General features: G+C 41.6%; 1 protein-coding gene across 4 annotated transcripts in view; it reads right to left on the reverse strand.

The window, feature by feature from the left end:
- smarcc1a (SWI/SNF related, matrix associated, actin dependent regulator of chromatin, subfamily c, member 1a) overlaps nucleotides 1-20,577 on the reverse strand; it is a 223,774-nt gene that overhangs the window by 97,645 nt on the left and 105,552 nt on the right. For all 4 annotated transcript variants that reach the window (XM_041189167.1, XM_041189168.1, XM_041189166.1 and 1 more), the window contains 2 exons: nucleotides 16,859-17,117; nucleotides 11,036-11,197 (listed from right to left, as the gene is read on the reverse strand). In XM_041189167.1, coding sequence (XP_041045101.1) covers nucleotides 11,036-11,197; nucleotides 16,859-17,117 — 421 coding nt within the window. The remainder of the gene's footprint in view (nucleotides 1-11,035; nucleotides 11,198-16,858; nucleotides 17,118-20,577) is intronic.

Raw genomic sequence — 20,577 nt, forward strand, 5'->3', positions numbered from 1 at the left:
CTCTATAAGAACTCAGAAATCACCACAAAATCATATATACCTTCACTCATTTAATAGCTATTTCTCACTTCTGTTCCCTTCATTAAGCCATCTGTCAAGTACCACCAAGCACCATGTATACTACAGCCTTCTGGAACAGTCTGTCAATACTTTTACCATGGAATATCATTTCCCTCAAAGAATATAAAACATATTCCTTCATCAGATATTAAACTGAAGCCCTCTCATGTGAATGTAAAAGATTCCATGACAATGCTCAAACAAGAGCAGCCTAGTTTTCCCAGTGTCCTAGCCAATGCTTACTCAACCAGCATCACTAAAATATATATTTTTTTTATTAATACAAGGGATGTGGGCTTTGCAGCTAGGCCAGCATTTATTACCCATCCATAACTGCCCTTGAGAAGGTGGCAGTGAGCTGGCTCCTCCAACTGCTGCAATCTATGTGCACTTGAGGTGCACCCACAATGCTATTAGATGGAGTTCCAGGGTTTTGACCCAGCGACAGTGAAAGAATGGCAATATACTTCCAAGTCAGGATGGTGTGCAATTTGAAGAGGAAATTCCAGTGATGGTGTTCCCATGTGTTTGCTGCCCTTTTCCTTCTAGATGGTTGTGGGGTTGGAAGATACTGTCTAAGGAGCCTGACTAACTTTCTGCCTTGTTTCACTAAACTATATGTTTCATCATATTATTGTAGGCTTATGGGTGTGTGTGGATGGTTCTGTCTTTGTGGCTGATTTAACTGAATTAGAGTCAGATCGACTGCAAGGTTGAAATTATCAAGTGAGCTAGGTGTAAAATAGACTTCTGAAATGGAGATGGACAAGCGAGGATGAGGGTTCCACACAAGGTGTCAATGAAACTTACATTTTCAGAAAAGGAGTTGTTGATTTTCAAAGGGATGGTGATTTTCATATTATGGGAGAAGCAAATTTCCGAAGACATGCAGAACAATGGGATTTTACACATAAAAGAGAGAGAAACATAAAAAGGATGGAAGGTTATGTGGGATACACACACAAAATCTTGAAAGGTATAGCATGCAAAACAGTCTTGAGGGAAAACCTCTAGCCATTTCCACCGAAGCCTGCTGCATCCAGTAAGTAAAGTTGTGTTAAAAAACCTTTGGAATGCCACTGTCGAATGGGTGCGTATTTAAACTGCTAGATTGCTTATTTAAATTTAAAATCTATTTTGGACTGCTGTCTTAAAGTGGGCGTGTAGTTGGGAGTCAGGTTAATTAGGAATTTTGGGAATTGTTACAAAATCAATTAACTGTAATCTTACCTGTTTTTATTCTTTTTCTGTCAATAAATGTTTTAATTTAATTTAAAATCTCTAAACTTTGTTAGTTGACTTGCTACGTCTGAATTTAGTGCACAAATCTTCTCATAATACAAAGTGCAAAACTATTGCGATAGTGTGGCTAAGTTTCCCTTGTGGATGTGGTCTCCCTGGCACATATCAGGTGCCACATCATAACAACTGCATCTTGTAGATGGTATACCCTGTTGCTACTTTGCATCAGTGGTGGAGGGAGCGAATGCTTCTGGTGGGATGCCAATCAAGTGGGCTGCTTTGTCCTGGACGGTGTCAAGCTTCTTGAGTGTTGTGGGAGCTGCACTCATCAGGCAAGTGAAGAGTATTCCATCACACTCCTGACTTGTGCCTTGAGGATTGTGGACAAGCTTTGGGGAATGAGGAGGTGAGTTACTCGCCACAGGATTCCGAGCCTCTGACCTCCTCTGGTACTTACGTGGCTAGTCTAGTTCAGTTTCTGGTCAACGATAACCCCTTGGATGCAGATAGTGGAGGATTCAGTAATGATAATGCCATTGAATGTCATGGGGCAATAGATAGATTCTCTCTTGTTGGAGATGGTCATTGCCTGATATTTGTGGCATGAATGTACTGGAGCAGTAAGTGGCCAGGGTAGATTTGCCCTGCATTGTGTACAGGACGTACCTGAGCAATTTCCAACATTGCTGGGTCAATGACAATATTGTAGCTGCACTGGAACAGCTTGGCTCGGGGCATGACAAATTCTGGAGTACAAATCTTCAGTACTATTGCCAGAATACTGTCAGGGCCTGTAGCCTTCGCAATATCCTGTGCCTTCAGCCCTTTTTTGCTCTAACGGAGTAAATCGAATTGGCTAATGATGGAGTTCTGGAGAAGGCAGAGATGGATTATCCATTCAGCACTTTCTAGCTGAAGATTGTAACAAATGCTTCAGCCTCATCTTTTGCACTGATTTCTGGGCTCCACCATCATTGAGGATGGGGATATTTGTGGAGCCTCCTCCACCAGTGAGTTGTTTAATTGTCCACCACCATTCACAGTTAGATGTGGCAGGACTGCAGAGCTTCGATCTGATCCATTGGTTGTGGAATCGCTTAGCTCTGTCTATCACTTGCTGCTTATGCTATTTGGCACACAAGTAGTCCTATTTTATAGCTTCACCAGGTTGACACCTCATTTTCAGCTTTGCCTGTTGCTGCGCCTGGCATGCCCTCCTGCACTCTTCATTGGTCCAGGGTTGATTCCCTGGCTTGGTGATCATGGTAGGAGGGGGGCCATGAGGTTACAGATTGTGGTCAAGTACAATTCTGCTACTGATGGCCCAACGCACCTCATGGTTGTCCAGTCTGGAGTTGCTAGATCTGTTCCAAATCTATCCCATTTAGCTCAGTGGTAGTGCAACACAACATGATGGCGGGTATCCTCAGCGTGAAGACGGAACTTCGTCTCCACAATGATTGTGCGGTCATTATTAGATTAAATCCAGATTTTAAACTAAATGCAAATTTCATCATCTGCTGTGGTGGAATTCAAACCTGGGTCCGCAGAGCATTACCCTGAGCATTACTAGCCCAGCTACAATACCACTATACCACCACCTCCCCTTTGTGGGACCTGGGCTATTTATAAATTGGCTATTTCCTACATTACAATGCAGACTTTACTTCAAAAGTAGTTCACTGGCTGCAAAACCCTTGGCGATATTCTTCTCTTGTTCATGCTTTATCACAACCCAGTCTTCTTCCCGTTTCCCCCTCCTCTGAGCAGCCTCTAACGTGATCCAACATATCTCCATGTCAGGACATAGTGGAAGTGGAAGTTGGCGATAAGATTTCCAATGATCTCCAGGTGACTGAATTTAGGCTATTCTAAAGCACACAAAAAAAGGATTATGTCAAAATCTTCAATTCCAGGTTGCCCACACACAACTGTGTAATCAACTCATCTCACCAGAGTTCACTTACAAAGCATGTTGCCAATCTTGACCCAACACGCTACAGGTAAGGCTCACAATTTTTATCTCAGGAGATTATAGTCAATGGCAGCTGATTCTCATGTCTTCAGTTTGGCACAATAATAGATCTCTCACTTCAAATGCCAGTTTTTGGGTTTGCCCCACACTTCAAATTATGAGGATAAATTGGCACTTTTTTTTTATATCTTCATTCTCAGGATGTGAGCAGCACTAGCAAGGCTAGTCTTTGAAATGGTAGTGGGCTACAGTCTTGAACCACTGCAATCTACATGAGAATTGTAAGATTTTGACCCAGTGGCAATGAAGAAACAGGGAATTTGGAGGTGCTGTCAAAGAAACCTTGTTGAGTGCAGTGCATGCTGCTGACTGAGAAATAAACATTCATCAGGGACACAAGGGAGATTACAGCTTTTCTTCAAAATAGTACTGTGAAATAGTTTATACCCACCCAAGAAGGAAGGAGGGCCCAGTTTAACACCTCATCCAAAAGACATTACATCGAACAGTGCGACACAGCCTCTACAGCACTCTAACACCGGCCTAGATTTTGTGAAGTTTCATTAAAAGCATCAAGTTGGATGGCAGGTCTTGACTGTGGTAGATGAGAGGTACAGTGCTTAGCTCAGTGCCACTAGAGATGGAGCATATAAAATTAAAAACAATGAGTTCCAACTCTATTGTTCATTCAGTGTTAGGGTTGTGCATAACCGTTTGGTCCATTTTGATGAACAGCCCATTGCAGAACTTCAAGCGTCACTGTGTTGCACAAACCTACGATGCTTGCTGGTGATCTTGGAGCATTATCGCAGGGTGACTGACCACTTCAGAATAAGAGCAATAGGAGATAAAAAAAATTCTTAGAACCTAATCCACCGTTTCTCCCTACAAGAGATAAGGGAATTTAATCCTAGGTATTCACAATTTCTCTTAGGATGTATCGAGTGGAGACAACACTACAGATTACTGGATTCTTGCACAACTTGCCTGTGTCAAGAAGTCATAGGTTCAAATTTTAGCTCAAAGGGGGGAGGCAGTGCCATAATGGTAACGTGACTGGACTAACAATCCAGAGCAAAAACAAAAATTGCTGGAAAAACTCAGCAGGTTTGACAGCATCGGCGGAGAGAAAGAGAGAGTTAATGTTTTGAGTCTGTATGACTCTTCTTCAGAACAATCCAGATTCCCAGGTTAATGATCTGGGAACATTGGTTCAAATCCCCATGGCAGCGGATGGAACTTAAATTCAACTAATCAACCTGGAATTAAAAGCTTGTCGTCGTAGTAATGGTAACTGTTATAAACAGTAGCAGGGGTTAACTTAAACAGCCCTGATTTCTCCTCTCAATACCTGTCCACAAACAGAAAGATGTTTTGAGGAAGGATGTGAAGACATTGGAGGGAGTACAGAGGAGATTCACAAGAATGATTCCTGGGATGAAAAATTGTAGCTATAAGGATAGATTGAAGAGGTTGGGGCTGTTTTTCTTGGAGAAAAGGTGGCTGAGAGGAGTCTTGATTGAGATATTCAAGATCCTGAGGGGTACGGACAGGGTAAATACTAAGAAACTGTTCCCACTTAAGAGAACAAGGAACTAAAGGGCACAGATTCAAAATAATAGGGAAAAGGAGTAAATGTGATGAGGAAACATTTTTTCACCCAGAGGTTGGGTTGGAGTCTGGAAAAAACTTCCTGAAGGATGGTGGAGGCAGGTTCAATCAAGGTATGCAAAAGGGAATTGGATTGCTACCTGAAAAGGCAGAGGAGTGGGACTAGGTGAAATGCTCTTTCAGAGAGCCAGTGTAGACTCGATGGGCTGAATGGCCTCTTTCTGTACTGTAAAGATACTGTGAAATGTGAAAAAGGAACATGCTCCCCCACCATCACCACAAACAGAACAAATAGCCATTCAACACACTGGGGCTTCTGTCAGAGCACTAAATGGCTACCATGTTTCTCTCTCGAGCAGACCATGCACTTAAAGCGCTCTGATGAACTCCTGAAACACAATTTTGTGAAGTACCTTAAACAAGAGCACACAAAAAAAAATCAGCAAACTGAAAGAAAACTCATGAACATTTGCACATCCAATTCCTTACAAATTATTTTAGACACTATTTTATGCAAAGCTGGATAGCACTAGTGATTATCTGTTAACTGAAGCAATCAAGAGTCCACTTGAACATGGACAGTCATTTCAGATCACTTGCAAAATGACACGTGCAAGAAAACTTTCAAACAAACATCATACTTTCAAAACCAAGAAGAGGAAAAGCATCTTACAATAGCTCACTTTGCTGCATGCAGATCCCAGCACATCACAGCCAATTACCCAGCTGCAATTTGATGAGGGAAGATGGTTGAGCCTTTTCGACAGGTCAAGCCAAGCGTGATGGAAAGGATGTGAAAGTACCACAGCAAAGGCCATCTGGCAGGAAGCTGCCTCGGTCTCATGAATACTATTACCAAAGGCTCCACCTCCCATGTAAGGATGCTGTAGGTGGTTTGGAGTAGCATGCATCAGTATGATGAATGATCATAAAAGAATACCAAAAAAACGAAAGCAGAGTCCCACAGAAAGTAGCAAAGCATTTATGATGTACAAATAGGTCCATAGTTTAATTTTCAAACAATGTTTGGAAAAATTCTTAGATTCAGTTGCTGGCTGAGTTGGTGAATGTGGAATGCAATCAGTTGCTGGCTGAGTTGGTGAATGTGGAATGCAACTAAGTTCTCTGCACTAAAATACTCCAAGTTCAATTTCTGGTCTTCATGGAACAATCTGACTTCAGCCAGATTTGGTTGTCAATGCACAACAAGTGGCCTCAGCACACTCAGGTGCAGAGATAAAAAAGCAAGGGGAAGGAAAGGAAATCAGTTATCCCATTCTGGATTATAAAACAGTCACCTCACCCTTTAACTTAATGTAAACCTTTTGTAATGAGTACAGGAGTTCCCTCTTTGGATAAATGATTTTACACTCAACATTTAGGTTCACTTGAAAATAGTCACTCGACTCAGCCACCAAAAGTGTACTGGAAACCATGGAACTCCATCACAGCAAAATCTATCTTCAAAAGAAAAAAAGGGGAAATAAAAGTACGCTGCAAAGGAGACATACAAGCACCTGTGCAGGGCCAATAACAGACCAGCAGAAGCTTGTGCCACTTGGACAGAAGGTGAAAGTGGGATTAGTTTCAGATTCCTTCAGCTGAGGTGGCACTGATACATTGGACAATACCCACCTGTGCTGTAAACTTCAATGGTTCTTTCAGAGTAGTGATTTAGTAAAGGGATAGGTAATGAGAACAAAAAAGATCTATAAAGGGGATAGTTTAATCAGTGTTTGCCCTGCATTTCACATCTTTGCCACATGAATAAAAAAATCAGCAAATCCTAAACTGTGCTGCTCATACTCTAGCACACACCAAGTTCCGGTCCCTGACACTCCTGTGCTCAGTGATCAACAGTAGCTCACAACCCAGCAACCTTGGTATTTAAACTCTTATGCTTGTGTTGAAATCCCTCAATGGCTTGCCCTTCCCAAACTCTATAAACTCCTCCAGCCCAATAACCATCCAAGAGATTGGTGTCCTCCCAATCTAGCCTCTTAAGAATCCAGATTTCCTTTACTCCACCATTGGTAATTGTGCCTTTCGCTGTTTAAAAGGCTGAATTCAACTTATCCACCTCTCTTCACTCTTTGAAGAAACTTCTGAAAACCAACCTCTTCAACCAAGTCTGTCTGTCCCAATATCAAATTTTGTCTGACAATGTTCCTGTGAAGCACCTTGGGATATTTCACAAATAAAGACATATGAATGCAAGTTGTGGCATCCTCAAAAAAAAACAATCACAGGAAACATATGAACAATTGCAGACTGTTTTGTCCCTCAAGCCTCTTGTCTTGTTTGTCTGTCTGTTAGGTCATGGTTGATCTGTACAACTTGACTTATCCAATTTTGGCTCTCATTTCAATCCTTACACTTAGTTAATAAAAATGTATTGAAATTTTATATTTCAGTGGAAGTCATTCAGACCATGGACTGATGCTAGCTCCTCCACCAGGTCTCAATTCTAATTCTTTGTAACCTTCAATATTTTTCTGCTCAAGTTTTCCATTTTCCTCTTAAATGTCATGTAAGGAAATCATAAAAATGGAGGCAATAGTTTGACTGATGTCAAAAGAACTACGAAGAACCACAAATGGTTAGTTCTCAAGTCAGGCTGGGATCAGTTTCTGAAAAGTGAAGGCCAAACAATACAACTTTATTGCACCACAAATTTAAACATGAAATTTCAATCAGGAAAATACAAGCAATTGCGACTAATTTTTTTAAAAATGACTTCAAATAGCTCTCAATAGAAAAAAGTCACATCCCTTATCCACAACATGTGATCCAGTGAGGGCACAGGAAAACAAATCAAACCAACAATTATCAGCATGTCACTTGTACTAAGTCAAAATATCGACACTTCAATTTCAAGGAATCCACAGGAATCAGCTTGTATCACAGACTTAAATATCCTCAAGGACAATGACAGGAGCTTCAAAGACCAGGTGACTTGTAACACAAAACAGAATTGACTTTGCCCCTACAATGCCTTGAAACTCCTGAATGAGCCAATTTTATAGGCCTTCAGTGGGATACAATTCTAGCATCCATCAAGTAAATCATGTAGAGTTGGGAGATGAGACTTCGGACAGGCAACAGAATACTCAGCTAATTCTTCTTTCTGAGTGTCCCAAATAGTCCTCTGGCTCAGTATCAATCAGCAATCAGTTGAAACAGTTCAGTGCTACACTGTGTGCAATATTTACCCATCAGGCCTCCAGTCACTGCAGCTCCAATGCACGTTGCACATGCCCATGATTGCAAGCCATTATGTAAAGTTATTGCATTTCTCCCAACAGCAGGTTATAAACCAACACTGGGAGCTCTCTAACAGGTTAGAAATTGTGCCCTCGGCCAGAGGAAATACATGGCATATGGGGAAGGGGAGAAGCAAGAGTGAGAAAAATTTCTCACATGGTTCCAACACTGAGCCATAATACAACAGCAAGATATTTAATTTTGGTGCAAACCTTAAAGCTACATTAAATACGCTGATAATTATCAATAGCAGGTTTCTAACAAGTCATAACTGCTGCTGGAGGCAGGGCAAATAAATGTCGATGGTAGCACTCTAATCAGGGTAAGATGCAAAAAATTGTGTTGCCATACATAGGCCCCATGTTACACAACCTGAGTATTTGTTTGCATTGACGATAACTTGGGATAGCATGGCTCTTTTCCTGCAGGACACAAGTAAGCCTGCTGTGTTTTTGTACCAACTAACTTCCACGATTAATTTCTCTGGCAACAACCCACAAGTTACCAGATTTACCTAATTTAATCATGTCATGTCCCACAGGGGGCGGTGGAAGAAGAATTGAACTCAAAGTCACGGGGTGAATTCTCAATGAATCGGGCCCCTAACCATAAATTATTACTTCTATTTGGCCTGGCAAACATCATGTGGAGTGTGACCAAGTTAAAGAGAAAGCTGAATAGGCTTTTTTGGCAAAAGGAGTGCTAATGGGTAAAGAAAAGAAACAAAAGATGTGTCCAGATGAGGTGTAAATGGCTGGATAGCAGCTGTCCAAATGTAAAGTGAAGAAATAAAGGAAGAGGGAAAAGAAAGTGAACCAGCAAAAAAAAAAAGAATAAAACAAAATGGAGGCAGAGTTATGATAATTGTTAAATTCAAATGTTTAGTCCAAAAGGCTGTACAGGGCAGAGTCAAAAGGCTAGGTGCTGTTCTTCAAGCTTGCATTGAGCTTCTTTGGAACAATGCAGCAGGCTGAGGACAGAAGGGTCAGAGCAGGAGCAAGGTAGAGAATTCAAACACAAGTGACAGGAAGTTCAAAGTCATGCTGATGTGAGAATCACATCTCTCAAGGCTGAAGTTTTCTTTTACAAAATGCAAGGATTTGGCATTATCTGGACGTGTTGATAACCAGGATTTTTTTATTTAAAAAGGTCATAAGTTCACGTTGGGACTGTAAACAAGCAGGCCTCTTCCAAGAAATCATCTGACCTACATGGTACTTGAGAAGAGTTTGTGTTTGAACTGCAAAGCACTTTACTTAATGAAAAGCTGGGAGACAAAATATAGGCAGTCACATGGGAGAGAGGAAAAAAGCTTAAGTTGTGAACCTGCTTGTTTTGAAGGCAGTTGTTGGAGAACAAGCTGAGAAAGGACTTGACTGGCCCCCTCTCTCTCCATTGCCTAAAATTGTGTGGGGATATCAACCTGCAGCCAGAGTGTGCATCTGAGTGTAATCAGTCTGCATTTGGACCCGCAAAGCTGAGGCCAGTAGCAAGAACCAGTGAGGCATCCACCAGAACCAGCACCTGTCTTCACACGAGAACACTCTAGGTTGACAGCATCAGGGCCCTGCAGATTTCATCCCTTATTTTATAACACCCATCCTTCAAAGCCGATCTCAGCAGAGAGACTCTGTTTGTCTGTGTTTATGCCAGTGTGCGCACGCTGGGGGAATTTTTTCGGAAGAGAGACAAGTGTGAGCTAACCAGTGCTTGCAACTCATGAAAAGAAGCCTTGGTTTAACATAATCATTCTGAGTTTTGGAACGAAGCCTGGTCAGAGTCTCTTTTCTTATTGGTACCAGAGGTATAGGAACACAATTGGCCATTTTGGTGAGAAAATTAAACATTTAAATTATTGGTACGGCCTGAAGAATAGCGGGGCTTGATAACTCGCGCACTCTTCCCATCCCCGTCTCAGTCGTAACACTAATGAACTGAACGAGGATGTTCAACAAAGTTGCCACTCAATATGCGTTTGGTCTCCCCAAAGGGAGCACTACTGTGGAAAGTTGCATCATCTTTTGATATTTCTTCAACCAAGGATTTCCCTCATTGCAGTTGACAGGGTCCTCTGCCATTTCCAAACTATTTCAAGCACTTCTGCTCTCCCCACTTCCTCTCTCTCCTGCAACCATGGTTGGCCTTGTCACCTTGCGTCCTACCAGCCTCTATGTTCAATGGATTATCGTCCACTTCTGCCAACTCCAGTGCAATGCCACCACCAAAAACATCTTTCCCACCCTCTCCTTCCTTTCAACATTCCAAAGGAACTGTTCTCTCCAATCCACTCCCTGGTCAATATTTCCTCCCTTTCTTGCTGCACTTTTCCAGGCAGGCACAGAAGATTCAACACTTACCCCTGTATCTCCTCCTTTCTCACCATCCAAGGCCTCAAACACCCCTTCCCTGGTTTTTGCACCATGAAAACTTTCATCATATTATCTTTCCTGCCTTCCACCCATCAGACAAGGCCCTTGATCCTTCCTTCCCCCTTTTCATTTGCTCAAACTGTTACATTTCTGATGAAAGATCAGAGATCTGAAACATAAAAACTGTTTCTTTCTACATAAATGCTACCAGAACTACTGAGTGCTTCGAGCATTTTCTGTTTTTATTTCAGCTTTCTAGCATCTGCAATATTTTGATTCTTTGTGATGGTAGCTTCCAAGCTGCAGATTAGCCAGAACATTGTTTGGGAACACAAGCTTGTTTTTAAATGCACCTCTCTTACAATTTAAGCAAGAGGAGAATAAACAGTGGCAGAAAGGGACTTGTTTGATACAAGTCACAATAGTCCAACATCAGAGGAAAGAAGGGGCACTTGTCTGAAGCATAGCCGGCTGAAATTTGCAGAAAAAAAGAACTGAAGTAATTTTAACTTACCAGTTTTCTCTGGTTCCTCTGGAGCAGTGCCTGCAATGCCACTATTTTCCAGGCCATATGAAGGGTCCACTTTCCCAGAAGACCGAGCCATCTCTTGCACTTTCTTTACATGAGCCTCCACCAGTTCAACTGGCACCTCTTCCCTCACATGGGAAAATTCCTCTGCCAAGAGAAATACAATTACTCACAAACACTGCTAGCAAATGCAGTGATTCTCAACTCGTCACCCAAGCATCATACAAAGCCAACTCCATAGTCCCTCTTTTCCCATAGCAACCCAGCAATCCATTACAAACAAAAAAGACAAAAAAACTGTGCTTTGCTCCTACAGTAACAGTTACATTGTGTTGCAGAATATTGAACTATATTCATCCAAATTATTACAGGGCTCCAAAATGGTACAATTGAGATGCACCTCATATCTGTGTCTGGTTACTAATTTTTGTGGTTTAAAATTGTAGATTACAATTAGACAGCTTTTTCCATCACACTCCTCCTGTGACAAGAATGACAGCATGAAGGAAGATGCTGGTCACATGTACCACTTAAAATAGAGCACACTGCAGCACAACTGGTCAAATGGGAAATGCTACAAGGACTTGAAATAGTAAAGATTCAAGTTCTTGCACCTCCAAAAAATTCATAGAAAATGAAGATGATAACTGGATTAACCAGTCAGATGGATGGATCTGTGATCTCCTGACCAAAAGACAATTATACCATTATAGCACTAAGCAATTACGCACAAAAAGTATGCTCCAAGAAAAGATTGTAACCACGAGTTTAACTAACATTATAAAAAAGGATGAGATATCCAAGAAAGAATTGACTTCTGGTAAAAGGAATCCAGGCAATGGGTCAAGCTTAAGATTGAAGGTGAGCTTTTCAGGGACAAAATCAAAAGCACTTTCACACAACAGACTAAAGTCTGAATTTGCTACCCCAAAAGGTTGTGACGATTGGGCAAATGAAGCTCTTAAGCCACTCGTTATGAGAAAAAGATATTATATCAATAGATTATTTTTTACTCTTTCATAGGATGTGGATGGCACTGGCAAGGCAAACATTTGTTGCCAGTTGCTAATTGCCATTGAACTGAGTGGCTTGCGAGGCCATATCAGAGAGCAGTTTAAACAGTCAACCACTGAGGCTAGCTTTCAATTCCAGAATCTTTTTATTAATTGAATTTAAATTCCACCTGCTGCTGTGGTGGGATTTGAACCAATATCCCCAGAGAATTCACCTTGATCTCAATTACCAGTAAAATGACATCACCACTCCGCCACCATCTCCCTATAGATATGGAAGAGGGCGTATAAAATGGGGTTGAGGTAACATTTAGCCATGAACAGATTGAATAGCAAAGCAAACTAAAAGGGCTGAATAGCATACTACTATTCCTATGGAATTTTGCCAGTGTTTTCATTGTTTTTCCTCAACAGAACCATCCCTTGTATACAAGTTCAAATACTGGAGATGGTATTATCAGAGAAAAGCTAATCTGTTTTCATATGGCATCCCTCTCACAAATGTCTCAAAGCAGTTCAAGAGAGGCAGAGTACTCTGCTGAGTGAAGAAAGACAAAGCTTAATGGGAGGATTCGCAAGTTTGGTTGAAAAGGCAGGTTCTTAAGGCAATCCTGATGCCAGATGGCGGCAAGGCAAAGTTGTTTAAAGAGACCATGCTAAGGATTCCAACTGTAGAAAGGTGATCCAACTAGATCTTATGGGCTGGAGCATGCAGCTAAAATCACTCATGACACTACAAGCAATCTGCAACTCTCCCACTGATTTGCCCATTCCAATTACTCCCAACTCTCACAAATCGCAATCATACAGGTGAAATAAGTTGTCTGTCCCCTTTCCTGCTAGCTTCAGTAGTAAACACAGGTCACCACACTTGTACTGGTATCATATTCTATGACACTGAACACCTCAAAATTTCAACAAACATACACCCTCCCAAAGGAAAGGGAGACAAAACAGTCAGGCGAATGATTCCATTTAATCAATTTCATTGTTACAGGAAAAACAAGCATCACATTAATCTGTCATAATCATGCATGGCAGAGCGAAGGTCGACAGCTCATTGAACAGTAAATCTCTAACAGAGTCAGACAAGGACTATTCTCTGTTGTCTCATTAATATTTTAAAGACCCATCAACCAAATTCAATAATTCTGGCTCAGTAAATGCACATATGTACCCTGGTGACAAAACAACATGTCCCCCATCCTTCGTCTCCCACACCAATGCATGCAGAAAAAAACAGATCACTTTTATCCAGCATTTGTCCCTCCCATTGGGGTCTGAGGGAGCCCTACATGGTGCTTGAGAGCAGTTGATGTCCATCACCATCCTAGGCCTTATCCTAAATTCAGCATAAGGCAAAGACAAGAATAAAATAATTGTACAGCAATGTTTATGCAACCAAGAAGTGATTGATAATGAGCATGAAGGAGAGGTGACCAAAAAGATGTTGATAAAGAAAATGTATTTTTCATTTATACTCATTCATGGGTGAGAGATCACTGACAAGTGCAGCATTTACTGCTCATCCCCAATTGCCTTCAAGATGTAGGTGAGCCACCTTCTTGAACACTACATTTCAGCAGGTATTCCAGGAATTTGGCCCACCAATGGTGAAAGAATGACAATATTGTCCCAAGTCAGGATGGTGTGCTACTTTGAGAGGACCTTTCGGTTGATGTTCCCATGTGTCCACTGCCCTGACCTCATCATGGGTTTGGAAGGTGCTGTCAAAGGAGCCTTGGCAAGTTGCTGCAATTTATCTTGTATATGGTACACTTGACCACTGTGGAGGAAATGAACATTTAAGGTGGCAGATGAGGTGCTGATCAAGCAGGCTGTTTTGTCCTGGATGATACTGTGGTTGTGTGTCGTTGGAGCCAGACTCACCCAACTAAGTGGGCAGTATTCCATCACACCCGTAACTTGTGCCTCTCAGCTGGTGAGCAGGATTTGGGGAGTCAGGAGACAAGTTAATTAATGTTGTTTCCAGGTGTTGAATGTCATGGGGAGATGGCTAGGTTCTCTTGTCAGACATAGTTATTGCCTGGCACTTCTATGGCATTAATGTTACATGGCACTTAATGGCCCAATCCTGAATGTCGTCCAGGTCTTACTGCAGATGGCCAAAAGACATATGGTGCAATCATCAGCAAACATCCCACTTCTGACCTCATGTTGGAAGGAAGGTCATTGGTGAAGCAGCTGAAGGTGGTTGGGCTGAGATAATACTGAGGAACACCCGCTGTGAAGTGCTGGGACTGAGATGACTGTCCTCCAACAATCACAATCATCATCTTCCTTTGTGCGAGATGTGACTCCAACCAGTGGAGAGTTTTGTGTGTTTTCCACTGACTTCAATTTTGCTACGGCTCCTTGATGCAGTTAGTCAAATATAGCATTGGTGTCATGAACAGTCACTTTCAGCTCACCTCTAGAGGGCAACTCTTTTGTCCATGTTTGGACCAACACTAATGACAACTGGAGGCAAGTGGCCCTGGTGGAACCCAAACTGAGGTTATTGCTGTGCAACTGGCACTTCATTGCACTATCGACGACACCTTCCATCACGTGGCTGTTGAAATAGAGTGAAGTGATAGGATGGTAATTAGGTGGATTAGATTTCTCTTGCTTTTTGTGAATAGGACATACCTGTGCAATTTTCCACATCTTCGGATAGAAGCCAGTATTGTAGCTGTATTGGAATAGCTTGGTTACAGGTTTGCTAGTTCTGGAGCACAAGTCTTCTGTACTATTTCTCAGATTCCATAGCTTTTGCAGTATCCAGTGCCTTCAGCTGTTTCTTGATATCATGTGGATTGAACAGAATTTGCTGAAGATTGGTATCTATGATGCTGGGGACCTCAGGAGAAGTCTGAGATGGATCATCCTCTCAGCACTTCTGGCTGAAGATGGTTGCAAATGCTTCAGCGTTGTCTCTTGCACTGACGTGCTTGACTCTGCCATCACTGAGGATGGGGTTATTGGTGGAGCTTCCTCCTCCAGTTACTTGTTTAATTGTTCACCACAATTCACAACTGGATGTGGCAGGACGGCAGAGCTCTGATCTGATCCATTGGCTTTGGGGTCACTTAGCTCTATCAGATGTTGGTTTCAGTGCTGGGTGTGCAAGTAAGCAGTCCTATGTTGTAGCTTCACAAGGTCAACACCTCACCTTTAGGTATGCCTGGTGCTGCTCCTAGCATGCCCTCCTGCACTCTTCATTGAACCAGAGTTGATCCCCTGGCTTGATGGTAATGGTAGAGTGAGGGATATGCCATGCCATGAGGTTTCATATTGTGTTGAAGACATTTCTGCTGATGGACCTCATGGATGCCCAGTTTCGGTTGCTAAAACTGTTCTAAATCAATCCAATTTAGCATGGTGGCAATGCAACACAACACAATGGAGGTATCCTCAAAGTGAACACAGAACTTTGTCTCCATAAGGACTGTGCAACGGTCACTCAAAGCAATATCGGCATGAGTATCTGCAGCTAGTAGTTAGAGAGGATGAGATCAAGTCGTTTTTTTCACCTCTCTTCTATTTTTACTTAGTTCTGTTGAAGGGTCATTCGAACTCAAAACGTTAACTGTGCTCCTCTCCACAGATGCTGCCAGACCTGAGTTTTTCCATGTATTTTTGTTTTTGTTTCAGTTTTTTCTCATTAGTTTCCTCAGAAGTTGCTGCAGGCCCAATCTAGCTGCTATGTCCTTCAGAACCTAGTCAGCTCAGTCAATGGTGGTGCTATTGAGCCTCTGTGGCGATGGATATTATAGTTAGCCAGCCAGAGAACATTCTGTGCTGTTGCCACCCTCAGTGCTTGCTCTAAGTGATGCTCCAAATGGAAGAACACTGATGAACATCTGGAGGTTTGGAAAGAGCTACATAAATGCAAGTTTTCCTTGCTTTTCAAATCAAAAACAGTACCAGGTAACAGCAGAAATCACAGACATAAAGATCAGCACTCTCCTATTAAATGTCAGCCTGTCAATCTAATCATGCTAAATTTCATCCCAACCTCATTATTCTCTGAAAACAACCTTTATTAACTGCAGTTTGAAATGTGACTCCTAAAATAGGCCAAAATGTGAAAGATGCCAGGGCCGAGCCAATAAAGATCATTTGTTAGGATTGTATTAGCTGGCCAGTCAGTTCATATCCCAAGAAAAAGTTTCTCACTCAAACGTCAACCCAGTAAAACCCCAAAATGCAGATTTTACTGTCCATCAGTAACTTGAACACTTACAGAAGGCGGAACACAAGCTCAATGTATCTCAAAAATAACAAACACAGGTATTTTCTAGATGACTTACTCTCCATTTCAGCTGGAATATTATCAGCAAGCACAAGCTACACAAGATTTTTTAAGCAAGTTGAAGGCCTGAAGCAAGATTATAGAAGAAGTGAACTAAATGAAATCAGCCAGAGGGGAGGACAAGATAGCAAACAGTGCAAAGAAAGGGTAATCAAAGATAAACTCCCTGAAGGAAGATGGGGGCATAAGTTTCAATAGGCAGAAAGTAAATTTGGACATTATGAAATTGCACTATTGACCATGATTAGGTGCAATTCACTTTGAGGTCAAGTACTGGGGACAAAAAATCTGAAATGTTCCAGGATACAGCTCACTTTGTGGACCAATCTTTTTCATTGAATCATCTGAAACCAAGCTAAATAGTTTTGTCTTCAACTTGCTTTCAGTTTTACTTTCTTACAAAGTCTCATTTTTGAGCAGGGTTTGTTCACATCAAGATAACACTGATTGCAGAGACCATATCTAAACATTCCATACCCAAAGCAGCTTTGGCAGCAGCTGCAGCCACTCGGGGATCCACAACAGAGGCCAGGAACGCCACAGTGCTCATAACAGGATTCCCAGATTGGCTGAAAGGAACAGGCTGGAAGGCCAGGGGGCCAAGGGAGGAGTCAGTGTCTTCCAAGTAAGGGTCCTCAATGGGCAGTCGCAGAAAGTTCAATATGCACTCATCCTGAGTGCGGCTCCCGACATGCTCAGATACTTTATTCCAGTCATCTTTGTACATTTCCAGAGCCTACAAAGAAAAAGAGTAAACTTAGTTATACTTCAAAAAAGTCTGTAGTATTTACATATTATACTTGCAGTTAATTAAAGCATTTTTGAAAGCTCAGGACATGGCCAGATTCTGCTATTCATGTGGCCAATAACAAAAGCTGAAGCCTATTGGTCACCTGTAGATGGGTAAAATAGTTAAATATCAAGATAGCAATGTGCAAACTCTTCTACATTTTAATGACCAGATGACATGGAAACAGCCGTCTACAGAACTCAGACTAATAAAACTCATTTGTCCCATGTCAAAGCCATAAGCTGATTCTTGCCCACTGGATTACTTGCACATCAAGCAACCTCTTCACGACCCACCATCCCCAACCCAAGAATGCATCACTGCTCATGAAAGAATACCAACTGAGCAATGAATGAACATATTAGCTTATGCTAATTTTTCCCCTTCCTTTGCAAACAACATTAAACGATCCAGCGTAAAGTGGTCATTCAGCACATCATGTTTACACCATCTCTGGTAGGACTAAGTGGTAACAAATGCCCAGACCCTAATGAACTCCATCCTGGGTTTGAAATGAGGTAGCTACAGATATAGTGGATGCATTGATTTAGATTTTCCAGAATTCCTTAGATTCTACAAAGTTCCCAAAGATTGGAAGGTAGAAAGGGAGGAAGGAAGGAAGGAGAGAGAAAATGGGGAACTATGTGACAGCTGACTTTCCATCAGGAGAAAACAAAATACTAGAATATATTATTGAAGACATGGTAACATGGCATTATAAGACAACAATTTGATTGCTAAGCAGAGTCAACAGGCCTTACAAAAGGGTAATGGGTGTTTGCCAAATCTGTTAAGGATGTACTGAGTAAGATAGGTAAGGGAGAACAAGAGGATATATGTAGATTTTCAACAAGTATTCGATAAGGTGCCACACAAGACGTTGTTACACAAAATTAGGACAAGTGGGATTGGGGTGATATTTAGTGAGGAGTGAGGATCATTTAACTCACAAAATATAATGGGAATAAACAGGACATTTTTCGAATTAGCAAGTTGCAACTTGTGGGGGCCAAAGAATCAGTGCTTGGATCTCAGCTATTTACAATCTGTACTGATGACTTCAATGAGGGGGCCAAGTGTAACATGTTCAAGTTTGCTTATGATGCAAACTGAGTGGTGAGGAGGCAAAAAAGCTGCAGAAGGATACAGACAGATTGATTGGGTGAGTGGGCAAGAACATGGCAGATGGAATACAATGTGGCAAAGTATGAAGTTATCCATTTTGGTAGGAAAAGTGGGGAAAACAAGAAGGTAAATTTTTTTTTGAATGGTGAGAGACTGGGAAATGTTTGCATTCAGATGGACCTGGGTGTCCTTGCTCCTATTTTCTAAGGTCTTATGTACAAGAGTACGTCATTCAGCCCCCCAAGTCTGCTCACCATTTAATCAGATCATGACTGATCCAATTGTGGCCTAACTCCACTTTTCTGCCTGTTTTCCATAACCCTTGAATCCCTTGTCAATCAAAAATCTGCCTAATTCAGCCTTGAATATATTCAAAGACCCAGCTTCCATTGCTCTCTGGGAAGAAAATTTCAAGACGCTTAGAAAATAAATTCCTCCTCATCTCAGTCCTAAATGGCTAACCGCTTATTCTGAAACTGTGGGCCTCTAGTTCTCGATTCCCCCACAAGGAGAAACAACATCTCCACATCTACCCTTTCAAGCCCCTCCAGAATCCATACTTTTCAATAAGATCACCTCTCATTCTTCTAAACCTCAATGAATATAGACCGAAATCTTTCTTCAGACAACAACCCCTTCAAGAGAAATCAACCCAGTGAATCTTCCCCCAATTGTCTCCCAGGAAATACATCTCCCTCTTAAGGGAACCAAAACACTACAGTGTCCAAGGTGTAGTCTCACCAGTATCCTGCACAGTTGGAGCAATACTACCTGACTTAAATACTCCATCCGTCTTGCAATCAAGGCCACATTACATTTGCTTTCCTAAGTGTGTGCTAATAACTTGTATGAATCAAAGTTAACATGCAGGTACAGCAAGCAATTAGGAAGGCAAATGATATGTTAGCTTTTGCTACAAAAGGGTTGGAGTATCTGAGGAAACAAGTCTTATCACAATTATACACAACATTGGTCATGTACACCTGAAGTACAGTCTGCAATTTCGGTCTCTTTACCAAAGGAAGAACATTGTTGCTATCCCTTTAGTGCAACTAAGGTTCACAAGACTAGTTCCTGGGGCGAGGGGAACATGCTATGAGGAGAGATTGAGTAGGTCAGTGTTCCCTGAAATGAAGAATGAGATGATCTAACTGCATATAAAATTCAAAAAGGGATTGCCAGGGTTAACACTCAGAGGCTGTTACCACTGTCTGGGGAATTTAGAACATAGGGACCCAATCTCAGAATAAGGGGTTAGCAGTATAGGACTAAGAGGAGAAATTTCTTCACAAATACCATTGTGAATCTTTAAAATTCTCTATCCCAGAGAGCTGTGGATGGTCAGTCATCAAATATACTCAAGACAGAGGTTGACAGGTTCTTGGGAGCTAATGAAATTCAAGGATATAGGGATAGTGCAGGAAGGTGCAGTTGAGGTAGATAGTCACTAATGTTGTTGTTGAATGGTGAAGTAGACTCAAGGGCCAAATGGTCCATAGCAGCTCCTATCCATTTTTGTTTGGTAGATCTATTCACCAAGTCCCTGTTACGCACAACCCCACCTCCCTGCTTATTTTCATTGTCCTGTCAATGTTTTCCCCTCGTGTACTTATGTCATTCTCTTTTCAAAGCAACAATTCAAACTGCTTCCACTACCTTCCACTGAACATTTCCCCCAACAAGCAATCACCATTAATCCCTGCTGTGTTATTCAACAATTTTGTATTATTGCTTCAATCCCAAGTGTTCCAATTCTGCTCACAAGTTTATTAGTTGTTAGTTTATTAAAAGCCTGCCAGGTACTCATCTTCAACCACAAGAACCTCTTCAAACCTCTCCGTTGCTTCAAAGAACTCAACTAAAATGGTTCAAATCTCACTATGGCAAGCTGTGAAACTATTTCAATAAAATTGTTAACTTGTAATCTGTTGAAGAGAATCACCATGAAAGCTCCTGAATTATGGTCAAGTCCCAACTGGTTCACAGATGTTCTTCAAAGAATGGAGTCCGTCGCCCACCTGGTCCTGCCTACAGGAATCCAGTCTGACACTGCCTGCGATTCAATGCCCTCTGAAGTAGCCTAGCAAACAACCCAATTGTAAGTACCACTCAGAGCAGAATCAGCACAAGGCCTGTAGCTGTTTTACAAGGAGGCTAGCCAGCATCTCTGAATAACTAGTAATGGCAATACATGTAACCTTGCCAGCATCATTACTATTCAGAGAACAAACAAACAAAATTCCATCAATCTAATAGAAAAGTAAAAAACTGTAGATGCTGG

The sequence above is a fragment of the Carcharodon carcharias genome, chromosome 6, assembly GCF_017639515.1.
Source record: "Carcharodon carcharias isolate sCarCar2 chromosome 6, sCarCar2.pri, whole genome shotgun sequence".
Taxonomy (NCBI): domain Eukaryota; kingdom Metazoa; phylum Chordata; class Chondrichthyes; order Lamniformes; family Lamnidae; genus Carcharodon; species Carcharodon carcharias.